This window comes from Molossus molossus, unplaced genomic scaffold (genome assembly GCF_014108415.1).
Source record: "Molossus molossus isolate mMolMol1 unplaced genomic scaffold, mMolMol1.p scaffold_m16_p_7, whole genome shotgun sequence".
Lineage (NCBI taxonomy): Eukaryota > Metazoa > Chordata > Mammalia > Chiroptera > Molossidae > Molossus > Molossus molossus.
The window spans coordinates 31,936,233-31,952,791 of NW_023425401.1; the positions used below are offsets into that span (position 1 = coordinate 31,936,233).

The window sequence follows — 16,559 nt, forward strand, 5'->3', positions numbered from 1 at the left end:
AGAGAACATCGATTGGCCTTCTCCTGCATGCCCCCCACTGGGGATTGGGCCCACAACCTGGGCATATGTCCTGACCAGGAATTGAACCTGTAAGCTCTTGGTGTATGGGTCAACACTCACCCACTGAGCCACACCAGTCGGGCAGAGTAAGTGTATCTTTATGGAATTCCATTCTTTGTCTTTGATTGTTATCAGCCTAATCCTTCTCATCTCCAGGTAGACTTCCCTGTGAACAGGGATAAAGAAGATGGGAAAGGACTGTGTCCTCAGGAAAGGTGTGTGGTAACAAATCTGAGGAGTGAAAAGGTTGGCAGCTCTCTCTCAGCCTGTGATTAAGGAAGGCATCAATATAAAAAGTCAACAAATATATTATTATTAAATATTTTTAGTATATAAATATTATATATAATTATTAACTATCTAAAAATAAAAAAACCTTAGAAGTTTAAATTCATTAATTAAAACCTAAACTAAAAATAAATCTGTAAGTAAGTGTGAAAGGTGGCGATGGACACATGCAGTAAGGTGGATAAGTTCCAAATGATGATGCCTACCCTTCTCCAGGTGTCTCTGCACTAGGCCCTTCCTCCCAGGGTGGGCAAGGAGAATAAGCTGGGCTGACTTTTTCTCCTTAATTCTCACAGGTCGAGAAGACCATGGAACCCTTCCATTGTTTTCCCATCCTTTCCCCATGACCTTGCCATGCCTTCCCCTCTATCATCAAATTTTCACCTTCATGCTATCATTTATGGCTGATGACTTGGTTTCATACATTATTAAGGGGGAACTCTGTCATCAAATCTATAAATGCTCTGGCATTTAAAGTCACCTTTTACTTTAGCACATCTGTTAAAATTGAGCATGTGTCTTATGGGCTCTGGATTTCATTCTGTCTCAACTTCTCTAAGATTCGGACCTTTCAGTTTTCTTGTCTCATGCATCTTCGACTGCTTTCTTTCTATAAACCATTTCCTTCAGCATACAAACATTTCCTTTTATCTCCAACTTCAGATAATACTCTCCTGTGACACCGCCAGTAATCATGCTATTCATTTTTTAAATTATTATTTTATTTTAGAGAGAGGAAGGGGGAGAAAGAGAGAGAGAAACTTGAAAGTGAGAAACATCGATTGGTTTTCTCCTGCACGCACCCTGAGTGGGGATTGAACCCACAGCCTGGGTATGTGCCCTGACTGGGAAACGAACCCGCAACCTTTTGGTGTACAGTATGATGCTCCATCCAACTGAGCCACACCGGCCAGGGCAATCATGTTTTTCTTATGCTCACTTTTGCAGCCAAGCTTCTTTTAACAATTATTAACATATGCCATCTCTTGTTTCTAACCTCTTATTTACACCTTATATCACCCTAATCTGGCTTTAATACCCACCAAAACTATTTTTGTCAGTGATAACTCTGTCACTTAATCTAATGAGCATCTAATTAAACCTCTCAGTAGCTATCAGTGCAGCTGACCACTCTCTCCTTCTTGCACTACCTCTTTCTTAGTTCCTGAGATGCCAAAATATTCTTTGATTTTCTCCAGTTGCACTTATCAATCCCTTCTACTATCATTTCTTGGCTCCTTTCCATTCTGTTAATATGTAAATATAAGAATTTATCAGGGTTTGGTCCTAGGTTCTTTTTTTCTCTCTCTACACTATTTATCTAGGTGATTTCATTGATTTCTTTAGCTTCAAATATAATCTATAGGCCAACAATTCTTAAATTTACAGTTTTAGTCCAGAGCTCTTTTCTGAAATTATTATTTTTATGTCAAGTGCCTCTTTGACTTATTCATTTTGACGTCTCAAAGAGAACTGAAACTTCTCTTGTTTGAAACTAATCTGGGAAGATTCACTCCTAGATTAGAAGTGATTTTGAGAATTAATATAAATCTATAGCAATCAATGGACCCATACATATTGACCATATTTGACAAATTGATTTTTTCTTTAATTTATCTATTGATGAGAGAGAGAGAGGGAGGGAGAAATTTGTTGTTTCACCTATCAATGCATTCATTGGTTGATTCCCATATGTGTCCTGATCGGGTATCAAACTGGCAACCTTGGCATATTAGGAGGATGCTCTAACCACTGAGATACCCAGCCAGGGCAAATGGATTTTTTACAAAGATAAAAAGCAATTCAATGATGAAAGAATAGTCTAAAAGTGAAACCTAAAATTTTAAAACTTCAAGAAGAAAAAATAGGAGAAAATATTTGTTATTTGGGTTAGTCAAAGATTTTTTAACTAGAAAACAAAAAGCACAAAACATAAAAGGTTAAAATTGATCAGTTGAATTGATCAAAATTAAACACTTTTGTTCTTTTAAAAACAATGTTAGAAAAAATGAAGTAAAAAATGAATTTAAATATTTGTAAACCACATATTTGATACAGGGCTAGTATCCAAAATATATAAATAGCTCTTGTAAGTCAATACTAAGAATAATAATTTTTTTTTTTTAAATGGAGCTAAAGATATGAACAGACATTTCACCAAAGTGAATATATATATAGCTGGCAAATAAATGTATCAAAACATTCTTGGTCATTAGAGAAATTTAAATTAAACTCATAATGAGATATTATTATATGCCTATTAGAATGAGTAAGATGATTTCTTTTTTAATCTGACATTCCAAGCTCTGGTAAGGATGGAGAGCAATCGGAACTCTCATACATCGCTGGTGGGGATGGAAAATGGTAAGCCACTTTGAAGAACAGTTTGGCAGTTTCTTATAAATTTACCATATGAACCATCATCCCGCTCCTAGGTATTTACCCAAAAGAAGTGAAAACATGTCCACATCAAGAACCTGTATGCAAATGTTTATATCAGCTTTTTTTCCAAAATGGCCCCGAACTAGAAGCAATCCAAATGCCCCTCTACTTGGAAGTGAATAAACTGTGTGAACTCCACATCAGAAGATTCTACTCAGTAAAAAAAGGTCTAATTTACTGGTCAGTTCAACCACATGGAAGAATCTCAAATGCATTATGGTAACTGGAAGAAAAAAGACTCAAAAGGCTACATATTGTGTAATTTAATCTATATGGCATTCTGAAAAAGACAAAACCATAGGAACAGAAAACATCGGTGGTAGCTGAGAGTGGTGGTAAGAGTCGAGGGAATTAACTACAAAGGCATCAGAAAATTTTTTGAGATGATTGTGGTGATGTTTTCATGACTACATGTTTCTCAAAAACTGTGAATTTTACTGTGTGTAATTTATACTCCTGTAAAATTAACTTTAAAAACACAGATATAAAGCTCTTCCCTACAAACATGCTTATTCAAGTTTCTCCTCTTAGAATGGCATCGCTATCCACCCATTCTCTGAAGCCAGAATCCCACAATTATACTTGCAATTTCCTTTTTCTTCATCACCACCCCCAACCCATTTCCAGTTCATCTCTAAATTACATCAATTCTGCTTCTAAATCACATGGTGAACTCATCTTCTAATCTTCCTATCCAACTTTGCCCTTAGTGTTCGTCACCAGCCCTTCTCAACCACACCATTGCAATAGCTTCCATGATGGTCTCCCAGCTTCCATTCTTGGCCTCTTCCAACCCAATTTCCACATAACTCCAGAATGTGAAAATTAAACCATGCTGTTTTCTTGCTTAAAACTTTTCAGTGGCTCCATTTCTAAACACCATACCTTGGCCGCTAGCAGGTGATATATAGTCTAACACATCCACCTGCGATACTGCTCTCTACCTTCTTGTCCTCCCACCCCCAACCCACAACCGTGACACTCCGGCCTCGCTGGCCTTTTTCTATTTGTTGACTATTCCAAGTTTTTTGCTTTCCTAGAAACTTTGCACATGTTATTTTCTAGACCTAGACTCTTCTGCTTCTTGGATCCTCTTTTTAATGGCTTGCTGCTTCTCATCGTAAAGGTTCAGCTTACATATCATATCTTTAGAAAAGTCTTATACATTTTGTAATAGTTTATGCATGACATTCTCTTTTACAGTGCCTGTTTTACTCCTTTCCCAGTTTATAGTTTTATATTTATGAATTTATTTTGTTAGCATTTATCTCACCTACTAGAATATATGTTCCTTGAAGGCAGACACTATTTTTTCTTTTTCACTTACTTAGTACATTACCTTATACATCATAGGAGCTAAATAAATACTTGTTGCATGTGTAAATTAACAAGCCTCCTACAATTAAAGAAATAATAATAAGAGTTCAGTGAGATCATCACTGAATGACCTGGGCCAACATAACATAACATAGCATATCTATCTATCTGTGTATGTATATTTAGGGCCCCCTGAATTAGGCTTAATGCATGAAGATACATACTACATTGTCTGAGATAAGCAAAGATTACCAAGTTTCAAAACCATGAATGTGCAAATAGAGGACAATGTCAGCCTCCCAGAAAGTCTTACCTCTCCAAACCAGTTGCTTGGCACAGAGTATGGAGCTTGGCGTTGTACAAAAGTGTAAAGCTGTGTGTCCACTTAAGGAGTAGCAATTGAGCTTTGCTCCATGGTCACAAAGGATCTTAACGCAATCCAAGTTGGCCATTTCACAAGCTACGTGAAGAGGAGTTTTCCCATTGGGTCTACAGTTGATTGTAGCATTGTGGTCCAGTAGCACCAGAAGACATTCTACGTGACCAAACAAGACAGAGAGGTGCAGGCCTGTTGCCCAAGAAGACTTTAATTTATAACTGGGCAACCAATAACCTGAAAAAGAAAAGGAAAGAAAGTTTAGCTTCTTGGCCTAGGACTTCTCTATGTTTTGAGAGGATTTTTACAGAGTATTTTACTTTGGTCACATTTTTAATATTAGGGGTAATTGTAAAGTAGTAGCTAACAGGTCTACAAATGCTTAGTTAATGTCATATTTCAATGTTCTAAGTGGGACAGGTGTTCTGTGTTCTTCCTGTCTCTACTGGGTTCTATTATCTTGTTCCTTTACTTACTTTACCTCCACGGCTCTCCCAGGCCTTTGAGTTTGAGACTTTCATTTATGTGGTTGCATTTTATTTTATATGGTGAGTTACATAAGACTCATACTTAAGAATTTTTAAAAATCCCAATCATTGTCTTGAAGGATGCCAAAGCTATTAGTTACAAGCTTAAAATTTTTATTCCATCACAGTTCTTTTCCCTCTAGTTGTTACTATTGTTGTCAGTCTAAGGTGTGATGCATCTGATGCCTTTACAAAATTTGTTACACCAAGCTTTTATTTGCCCATTTGTCAATTTACACAATACCTTTTCCAAAGAAGAATTTAAGGCAACTCAAAAATTTTATGCAAAACTTTTTAATAATCTAGAAAATAAGGGCCAATAAAAAAATAATAAGGTAGGAAAATAAAGAGTTCAGGTAGGTACACAACATACACACCATATCTAGTGTACAAGACCTGCACTGCAAATTTGCCTTTGAACTTCCTAGTAGAAAATAAACAGAATGACATATGTTACACAATTATCTATGACCACAGGCTATATACAAATTAATTGGTCAGGAGAATAATAGTTGTTCCTAGAACTGAGATCTTAGATAATTTGTTGGAAATCTCTCTCTCTCTCTCTCTCTCTCTCTCTCTCTGTCACTCTCTCTCCCTTTTTTCCCTCTGAATTCTAAACACTGGGCTAGTCCTTTTTATCTAAGTCTCCAACTATTGCCATATTTGACAAGCTATAAGAAAAATCACTTTATAAACCTCCTTTCAGTGTCAATACCTAGAGCCATGGCATTAAGCTCACTGTGAGTGGGGAATGGAAAATAGGTCCAGAAAGGTGAAACTGATGGCAAGAGGAAGATGCAGAGATAGCTCAACAGCATAGAAGAGAGTCCAGGTCTGAAACAACAAAATACATTTCAACATGGATGAAGGTTTGCTTCTAGGTTATAAAAATTCCACTCTACACCTACAAGGTAAGCAGAATATGGTTTAATGGCAACTTATTCGAGAGGAGACCTGGGGATTTGCGTTGACGGGAATCTCAAAATGAGCCAACAGTGGGCTGGAACTGCCAGAAAGTTAATACACTCTTAGGCTACACTAATGAACGTGCTGGGCCCACAACAAGAGAAGTAAAGTTGTATTCTTGACTGACTAGATGAGGTCAGAATAAATCTAGAATATTGTGAATACTTCTGGGTACCAATGGTGAACATCTGGGGGGCACTCAGAGGATGATGACCACATTAAAAGTGAGCCTGGGGATCAGGTGTTACAAATTCCTCATTTAGGTGAAGAACACTATATAGGTGCTCCTCCTGGTATTTATCCTACAAGTATAACCTCTCGTATGTGAAATGCCCTATACAGGCCACTGTCGTGCACAGCTCCCAGGAACACCATTTTTATTGAAGGGGATGAAGTTCCCAGGAGTCATGAATCCTGGCAACCTGGCCTATAACAAGAACATGCACTACACTATGCATTGTTCTTGATGGCTAAAGATTACAAACAACCTCAGTCTTCATCAGCAGGAGACTGTGGCCCTGGCCAGTTTGGCTCAGCAGTTAGGGTGTCGGCCCTCGGACTGAAGGGCCCTGTCAGGCAACCAATCGATGTGTCTCTCTCACATCGATGTTTCTCTCTCTCTCCGCTCCCTGCTCCACCCTTTCACTCTATCTAAAAATCAATGGACAACATCCTCAGGTGAGCCTTAACAACAACAGCAACAAAAATAGGGGACAGTATATAAATTGTGATCCATCCATGCAATTGAATACTGCAGAGCCATTACAATGAAGGGGGTAGTTCTGTGTGTACTGGTATAGAAAAAATCTCAAGACATGTTATTGAGGGAGAGAAGCAAGAAGCTGAACAGTGTGCATGGTGTGCTATCATATGCGAATATATTTATAAACTCCTAGAACGAGAGGCTGGTTACTGGTGGCCTCCAAGAACCGGGGGTGGGGGACAAGGCCGTAGATTTCTTTGTCCTTCAATGCCTCCTTTGAGCTTTTTAATGTAGTACCTTATGCATGCACTATTATTTTTTTAAGTAAAATTAAAATAAACTATTGTCCCCCTGTCCAGAGGGGAAAAATAATTTAGCTTAAAGAGGCCATTTATAGGGTCATGCACAATGCTCATTAATCTTGAGGGAATGAATGAGCCCAAACCGAAGCTTATTTTCTGCAGCTCATCTTCGAATTACACACACACACACACACACACACACTGTAATTCCTTTTTCATCCCATCAGAATTCTAGCACCATTTTGTTTTTTCTTCCCAACTCTCCCATTATCTAAATCTGCTTTTTACAAAGAAATCCAAAGTTAATTTACACTAAGATCTAAAGAACTGATGATGGTTGAAAGCATGACCCTCGGGATTATCTGAATTCTGTATTCAACAAATAGAATTAAATTCTAAGATACTAATTTGAGATTATAGACACTGAGAAGGGAAAGCATTGGATGATATGGACTTTTCGTGGCAGAAACAGATCGTATCACAGGTAGCCTGGGCTGGAGAGTACCAACCCTGTGCCTGCAATGTGTGTGTGTGTGTGTGTGTGTGTGTGTGTGTGTGTGTGTGTGTGTGTAAATAAATATGAACACACAATATATGTATATATCCATTTATACATCTTTATATAACTATTTACATTGAATCTGTGTTCCAAACGGAGTTGTTAAGCTATGTGGTATGCATCTTACTTTTGATACTGAATGAATCACACTTCACATTAATACTCAGTCATTTTAATACTCAAGCTGCCTCAACAAGCAATTTGCAGAAGCAGTCTTTTCTGTGTTGGAAAGAAGCTGGTTCCAGACCTGAAACCCAGGATGTGTTTTGCCTGCCGATTAGCAGCAAAGATTAAACAGCTCTGTGCAGTCACTGATTGGAAATTCATGCCTGCTTCTGCAATCGGAAGAAAAATGATCTCAGAAAGGAAGCAGCAGAGAGCTGATTAAGAAAACACCATTTTGATGTAAAATCAAAGACACACAGAATGTTAGCGCTAGAGGGAAGATTATCCAGTCCAAGTCTTTCATTTTCCAGATGAGAAAACTGCCACTTTTCAGCCTGCTAGAGCCATAAGCCTCCTGCCTCCATCCAAGCTAATGGACTCGGGGTATCTGCAATGCAGGGTTTCCATCGATCTTTGTCTCTGTGCAAGCAGAATAGGTTTAGCACCAAGCCTTCTTCACAAATCACAAGGAAGGAAAGAGGATCCCAGATTCATCTATAATGTCACATCTCTGATATGGAAATGTATTTGTTGATTTTTCCTTCCTCTTAAATTCCCAAGAGCACCTCGAGAATCTGCCCTGCCCATTTATTACATGAATCAGTCATCCTTGGCCTTTCGGTCAGTTTCATCTTCCTCTCCTAAAATAATTAACTAGCAAATTGCCCTGGCCGGTTTGGCTCAGAGGTTAGAGTGTCAGCCCACGGACCATTCCCGGCCCCGGCTGGGGTCATGTGGGTGGTAACCAGTCGATGTGTCTCTCTCACATCGAAGTTTCTCTCTCTCTCTCTTCTTTTAATTTTATTTTTTATCCTCACCTGAGGACATTTTTGCATTTATCTTCACATAGAGCAGGAGGGAGAGAGGGAGGAAGAGAGAGAGAGAAACATCGATGTGTGAGAGACACATAGACTGGCTGCCACCCACAGGTCCCTAACAGGGTGCCCTTAGTGGGAACCGAACCCAGGCCTCTCTGGTCCACGGGCCGATGCTCTAACCACTGAGCCAAACTGGCCAGGGCTCTCTCTCTCTCTCTCTCTCTCTCTCTCTCTCTCCCCCTTCTCTCCCTCCCGCTCTCCCTCCACTCTATCTGAAGATAAATACAAAAATGTCCTCGGGTGAGGATAATAATAATAATAATGATAATTAACTGGAAAATTGGGCTGAAACAGCCTTCGGTCATGGAATTCAGCCGACCCCATGCATGGAATAGTGCACCTCTCCAAATGGGGATGTAGGTAGTGGGTGGCAATTGACACCTTCGCCGATGCCCCTAGGTTGCTGAATGCAGAAGAGGACAGGCCGGTGGAGACCACCAGGGCCTCCTGAAGTGTAGCTCCTGAAGCTGAGCTGCAGAACTTTGGCAGTGGTGTGTGTACGTGTGTGTGTGTGGCGGGGGGGGGCGGGGGGGGATCTGGATAATTCAACACTGAGCACAGCAGGAAAGCCAGCTACAGAGTCTGCAGCCATAGCAAAGAGGTTGCCCACATACAGTCACCACCTTAAAATGAGGCTGAGGCCACAGGTCACTGTGTACGAGGTGAGGAGATGAGCAACATCTCCACCACGGCCACCCTCCCTGAGGGCCAACCCCGAGGCAAAGGCATCTGCACACAACCCCGGCCACGCAGTGCTTAGTAACATACTTGTGCCCATGCTGATATGTCAAGAGATCTGAATTTGTCCTCCAAAGTATGATCACCAACAGTCACAGCACAACAGAAGGATGTTAGTCGGGCAGCTTCATCTTTCACTCTCTCCCTTGTTTCCACAGCAGACTCGTCCCAGGGCTTCAGAACCTGGCATGTGATTTATTTTTAGCAGATGCCTGTTCAATTAGGTGCTCGGACTCCACAAAGGACAGGGGTGGAGCAGCACCTAGAAACAAAGCCCTTGGGGGGTGAAGAAGCTGCTGCCTCCCCCAAAGGTCAACCACATACCCACCGGCCCTAGGTCTGTAGCGTGTGCAGTGAGGGCTCCTCACAAGGGAACTCTGCTTGAGCAATGAGCCTGACCGAGAAGAGAACACGGATTCTTTCTCCTATGCAAAAATCCCCAGAGAACTCTCCAGTCCATGTGGGTTTAGAATATCTAGTTACTTTTTACCTTTCCCTAGATTATCTGTGACACCTTATCTGTGTATATGATTTCCCTTCGTATCATCAGAGATATCAGCATGCATAGGATTTAGAGAGGATCGTGACAAAGCCTCCTCTTTACAAATAGGATAATATCTTATACAGAGTAAGTAGCATAAAGTACCCATGTTTGTGTAACTACTAGACAGAGTTCAACTCAAACTCTGGTCTCACCAAAATCTTGGGGTGACAATCCCGTTCACTTCCAAACCCACATATTTGTAAGTGAAAGTTCTTTTTTTTTTTTCCTTTATTGATTTTAGAGAAAGAGAAAGTGAGAGGGAGAAGGAGATAGAAACATCAATGAGAGAGAACATCGATTGGCCACCCCCTGCATTCTCCCTACTGGGGATCAGGCCCACAACCTGGGCATGTGTCCCGACCAGGAATTGAACTGGTGACCTTTTGGTGCATGGGTCAATGCTCAACCACTGAACCACACCAGCTGGACCATAGGTGAAAGTTCTAAAGGAACTTAAGAAGTGTGACCCTTACAAAAATGTCCAGACTAATCCTGTGTGTGTTTAACCTAATCGGAAACCGAAGGGAGCTGCCTGAGTCGCTGAGTAGAAAGCCCCGGCTCAGGAAACCCAGCAAGGAGCGGAGCGTTTGCGCCACCCCTGGGAAGGGGAGTTGATCAGCTCCAGCGTTTGGGGGATGCACACACCTCTGGTGAACCCAATTTTGCCAAGGCTGAGCTCTGCAGCCATTACCAGCTAACACATTATCTGAGTCCAGGAACCCACACCCTGGAGGCCTCTGCTGTTGCAGCCAAAGGTTACACACACTGCTCGTGGCTGGATTAGCAGACATTTGCTCTGACTGTGTCCCTGTATTTACACAGTCCTGCAGGATTAGATACCGAAGCACAATTCTTGCCTATTTGTTCATAGCTAAGCGTTTCAGGATACGTCTCAGAGTTTTCCCAGGAGAGAGAGAAAAAGGTAAGCTTGACATATAAAATTAAAAAGAGACTAATTTAAACAGCAAGGAATAATAAGAACCCTAATATGGTAATAGAGCAGAGGAGCGAATTTCTGGCAAAGAGGAAAATTAGGTGAAAAAGAGATTATTCATTAAGAGAGTGGAAATAACAGTGTTTAAGACATTTGGATGGCAGTTGCTACTTAGTAAAGTAGATACAATACCTGCCAGAAAGTTTTCCAGTGAAATCATTCACTGGTTATTTCAATTAAAAATATCACTACTGACCCAAGAACCTGGGCTGTGACCATAAACAAAGTATTTAAATGCATTACACTGGTTAATAAAAGGATTCTGATTAAACTTGTTGACTAGGGAATTTCATCCCAAAGAGATAAGTGTGATATGCTGCCCAGATCATTAATAAACCAAGACTCATCCATCTGAAGGAGGATGGAGATGTGTAGTTGGAGAAACCTCTGGAAACAGTTTTACGGTTGTTCACATTTCCCCTGTTCTCAGACCCCGTCTGAACAGCTTTGAGTTTTCTGAGAGACCCTGCTTTCGCTCTCAATACTGCGTTTTTGGCATATAGTAAAATGTACCTTTTTGTCGTCCCTGGGCTATTTATCTATTTGTTGCATTTAGCAGTTAAGAAGTTGGTTGTTTAACTTTTCTTCTCATCATTCCAATTTTAAAGTGGTCGTCTGGTAGACTAATTTTGCTGACTTATTTTGCTGTTGTGACCCCATATCTCTGCCACTCTCTAGGAGATATCTCAAATGCCAACCAACAGGTTTTCCGTGTTTGCTTTACAACGTGTGAGAGAAGTGTTTTAAATGAATAAAACAGGACTTTATCTGAAGACTGGATTACGAAGTTTAAAATAACTTAAAACAATAAAACAAGATCTAATTTTAAGACTCATTATCAGGTGCTGGGGCTAGGTACGACCCACAGTTTGAACCTGAGCTCAGGAAGCCGGCTTCTAAATCTGTTCTCAATCACAAGGGAAAGAGAAGCTACTCAATGAGCTGGGGAGCAGAAGAAAACTTTCAGATGCTTTGTTCTGTATTTTCTTGGAAGCTCAACTTTTGATTACTGCTGTACCAATGAGATTGCGGATTGGAGGGAACAACATTTAGATCCCAAATGATTTATTTGCCAATAGAATTCTGAGTTGCCTTTCCAAAAATCATAACCTACCCTTCATACTGGCTTAGACATACTATCTTCAGGGGGAAAATGTGGTAACTCCTAGAAATCCTGTGAAAAGTGTTATGATAAGTCCTAAAAGAAATAAAAATGGTTTGGGATTCATTGTGTGCCACTGTTGATTTTCCGCAGGACAATCAAATGTTGAATATAGACTATATTACTAATTACACAAGCAAATGGAAAAGTAGCATGGTGTCTGTTATAGGTTTTATACATTGTCTTGGTTATTAAGGAAGATTTTCACACTTTAAAAGTAAATAAGTAATGTTCTGTTTCCTCATCTGGAGGCTGGTTATATAGGTGTGTTGATTTTGTGAAAATTAATCAAGTTGCACTCTTATGATTTGTACACTTGTCTGCATAGAGATTTCCAAAGTGCTTTTAAAAAATAAAAAACTAATGCGTGACAATTCAACATCTAAGAAGTCTGCTGTGATTTAATAAAATCTCACAAAATTTAATCCAGCTACATACTCTTCAAGGTCACACACACACACAAAATCTCATTAGAATTATTCAGAAAGGAATTAACGCACCCTAGCTAACTAGCTAACTAACTAGCTAACTAACTAACCAACAAGTGTAGCCTGCTCAGCTGTTCCCTAGGAATTCCTCTGTGACTTTAAGAAACTGATATAACCACTTGGGTCTGTTTTGCTTGGTTAGCAACTGGGATTCTATTTATCACTTCCACACTGACTGAAATATCAAAAGATTTGATAATTAGGCTGGAAGACATGTAAAAAAAATTTGAGGAAACTTTGAAGAAAAATGAGGCTTTAATTCAGGTTTTAGACTGAAGAGACATTCTGATACCCATATTCATATTAAACAGACAGTAAGCCTATTTCTCTATATACACACATGGTGTAGGGGTACACTCACACACCGACACATGCAAATTCCTGCATCAACCCTGAAGATATGAGCATAAATCCTATTATTTCTGTGCACACATCCACCTGGCATGTATAAAAACGGAACTGCTCCCCTCCTTTTCCAGAGGGTGTAATTTGCTGTCTCCCTAATTGAAAGCCACAGCCCATAGTCCTAACACTAGGAAAACACCCATTAACACGAATGAAAATGTAGCTCAATGAGGACCCTAGGAGTTGGCTCATATGGACAGAAAGAATTTAAAATGCATTTTCTGCTCATTCAGGGGTGATGACACCACTGGGAGTCTGTCCCTAAAATTGCCTTTCTCACAACCTCAGAACCTTCGCGTGCTGAGGAGGTAAGAAAAGCCAGGTCTCCACAGCCCAGGGTCAAACCGATTACCCACTGATTTAGACCCAAATTATAAGTTTAAAAAAAAACACACACTTAAACATGTATTGAGCATTTAGACCAACTTTCACTGAATAAATCCATGTGATGAAAGTAACCTACTCTTTCTTTTTAACAGAACCCCCTATCAGCTACTTTTTGAAAAACACACATCTTCTTTATCTTCCAGTTCAAATAGCAGGGTTAATCGATTATAAAGCCTTCAAGTGAAAATGATAAACACAGTAAGTGGCCTCAACCATTCTAACTTTCAGAACTCACAATCAGAGTATAGCAAATTAATGTAGAAATGCATACCCTTAGCATTAGTTGCTGAAAATGGATGGTGCTGATGATTTATATATGAATGGAAAGTATTTTAAGCATGAAAAAATAATTGCTGTCTCTGTCTAAATGCCACACGCGCGACCTTATCATCTATTTTGTTTAAACAGAAGTGATGTTGAACATGGTGTGTGTTTGCAGTCCGCTCACCAGATGGCCTTGCTCCTCGAGTTCCCCTGTTAACTAGCTGATTTGGGAAATCAGAATCTGTACTCTTCTAATTTATTTCTGATTCATGAAGCATGCGTTCCGGAAAATCCCTTCATTAAAAAAAAATCAGTTCTGATTTTTTGTTATCCTTGGTTTTTCAGAAGGCAGATAATCCATGTTAAGTATGGCTGCAATTTTGATCTATTATTCAAGGGGAAAAGTTAACTTTTTGTTTTTTCTTTTTCTTCTGGTTTCAGCTTTCCTGCCTAAACTGAAAACTCATTAAAATGAGGAGAGCCATCAAGGTGCATCAAGGCACAGCCCTACTCATTCATGAACTCAAAATGGGGTCAAAATCCTCTTGTTGATAGAAATGAACATGGAGATGATATGTCTTTTAAGTGGCTGTGTTAACAGAGAGTTATCTGCCGGTCCCCAAACCAGTCATACCATCTGGATTAGATCTGAGCAGTCCCTTTAGCCATAATCTAGAGATGTTTTCTTTATTCTATGTCATTATAAGCAGCAGAAAAGTTAGAAATAGAACAAAAGTGCATTACTAAATATGATCAGCTAGGATTTCAAATTTCAGGTACAAGCATAGAAAAAGAAAAAAAAAAAGAAGAAAACAATAATAATATATATATCAACCCATGTTGCGATTTAGTTTATAAAGAAAGAAAAGATTAAATTAGAAATATTTTTTAAATGAGTACTTAAAGAAAATATAGTATTATTGATTGAGTGTGGGTGACTGACGCTGTGCATGAAAAAAAAATCCATTTTCTATCAATTTTACCAGTTACACCTATAATTGTTACCTTGTTTATAAGATGCCAAAACCATATTCTCATCTTCAACTTCAAAAACTGTGTCCACATCTATTTGCCTTTGGATTAAAATGGCCTTCAATTTTCCGAAGTCATTTGACTTTAGAGCCTCGAGGAAATTTCTCTTAACCAGCTTGGCAGCTGCAGATTTAGTGACCGGGGGAGCGGTACCGTCCATCCTTCCTCTTCCTCGGACAGCTTTGTTGTGATTTATCAGGAGAGCGGCACCAAGCAAACAGGCACATGCTGGAGAGCCCACAAACTGTCGGCTAATTTTATCCCAAAGTTATGCTGATCCGTTCTATTTATATAGGGATCATTTCAAACTTCAAAATATCCCTCTTGGCTGTCACTTCAATTCCCAGTCTTTTAAAACTGGTTCTATACTAACTGATTCTTGAATAATACACCATGCCGATATGAAGGAAAACCCTCACGATACATTTCAGAGAACGAAATGTCACTATTATATGATCAAAGCAATCGTGGGAGATTTAAAAGCTCTTAATGCTTCTTTTTCCCTCAGTGAAAACGTTTGGTGTCCAACTGGAGCTTGCTCTGTTTAACCAATAGCCCCGAATAAAAATTTGTTACAGTTGCTGATACATGTGCTTCTGAAAAGCTATAATAATTTTGTAATATAAGTCTGCAAAATCAAGGATGGCCACACATGTTTGAAAACAAACAGAAGGTTTTCAAGTGACTTAGACTTGAAAATGTTCACTGTCATGAAAGAAAGTACAGTGGGGGGTGGCAGGGGACTGTTTTAGGTAAAGGGAGACTAAAGATCAAAAAAATTCAGTGAGTGAATGAATTTTAGTTAATCATGTATTTTTTTTTTTGAATTTTTTTTTTTATCCTCATCAGAGGACATTTTTCCATTTTTTGTTCAGATAGAGTGGGAGGGGGAGAGAGAGAGAGAGAAACATCGACGTGAAAGGGACACATCAAGTGTTTGCCACCCGCATGACCCAACCAAGGCCGGGGACAAACTGCAACCGAGGCACATGCCCTTAGCGGGAACCAAACCCGAGTCACTCTGGACTGCAGGCCAACGCTCTAACCACTGAGCAATACTGGCCAGGGCTTAATCGTGTATTTTTTTAATCAGCTGGAAAAGACCTTATTGGGACAATTGTGGAAATATGAATATGGCCTAGATATTACTTGATGCTAAATTATTGTTCATTTTTAAAGGTGTGGTAAATGTATATGGTTATTTAAACAAATATTCTTATTATTAACTGATACATTAGGGATACATTGTCATGATGTCTAAAACTTCTTTATAAATAATTCAGAAATATAAATATATGAATATATATTATATATATATACACACACACACACATATACATATATAAGTGTATGTGTATGTGTAAGTGTGTAAATAGAGACAGAGAGAGAAAGCAAATTTGGCAAAAAGTTTAAAGTTGGCAAATCTAATGAAGGATCTATGGGTGCCCATTACATTATTCTTTAAGCTTTTCTGTAAGTTTGAAATTTTTTCAAATAAAAAGAGAGGAAAATGGGGGACATTTCAGCACGCCACTCAGAACGGTGAGCACTGTAAAACCTATGAATGGTTTATTTCTGGAATTTTACATTTAATGCCTTTAGAGCACTGCTGGCAGTGGGTAAGTGAAGCCACGGAAAGCAGGACTTCGGATAAGCGAGGGCTACTGTAGGTTAAGTCCACTCCAAACCCCTTTATGGCTCCTTCCAATCAAAATATGCACCTGACCCCCAGTGACAACCATTGTCTGGACAATGCAGCTTAGTGTTGCTTGTTTCTTCAATGTTTAAACCCTTTTGTTAATAGTCTTAATTTTTAAGTCTTCAAGAAGATAAAATTTCAGCTTAATAATGTATAAAATCTTTGTCCTGAAAAAAATGGATAAATGGATAAAAATGAAAGTATGGACAATTACATTGTTAATAATAGTAAAAATTTAGAAGCAATCTGAATGACCGACA

The 16,559-nt window shown here is 39.2% G+C and overlaps 1 protein-coding gene across 1 annotated transcript in view; it reads right to left on the bottom strand.

Annotated features, from left to right (window-relative positions):
• Window positions 1-14,760, bottom strand: part of ASB4 (ankyrin repeat and SOCS box containing 4) — a 53,889-nt gene extending 39,129 nt beyond the window's left edge. The window contains exons 1-2 of the mRNA XM_036247414.1: window positions 14,574-14,760; window positions 4,421-4,720 (exon numbers count right to left, since the gene is read on the bottom strand). Coding sequence (XP_036103307.1) covers window positions 4,421-4,720; window positions 14,574-14,760 — 487 coding nt within the window. The remainder of the gene's footprint in view (window positions 1-4,420; window positions 4,721-14,573) is intronic.
• Between the last annotated feature and the right edge of the window lie 1,799 nt (window positions 14,761-16,559).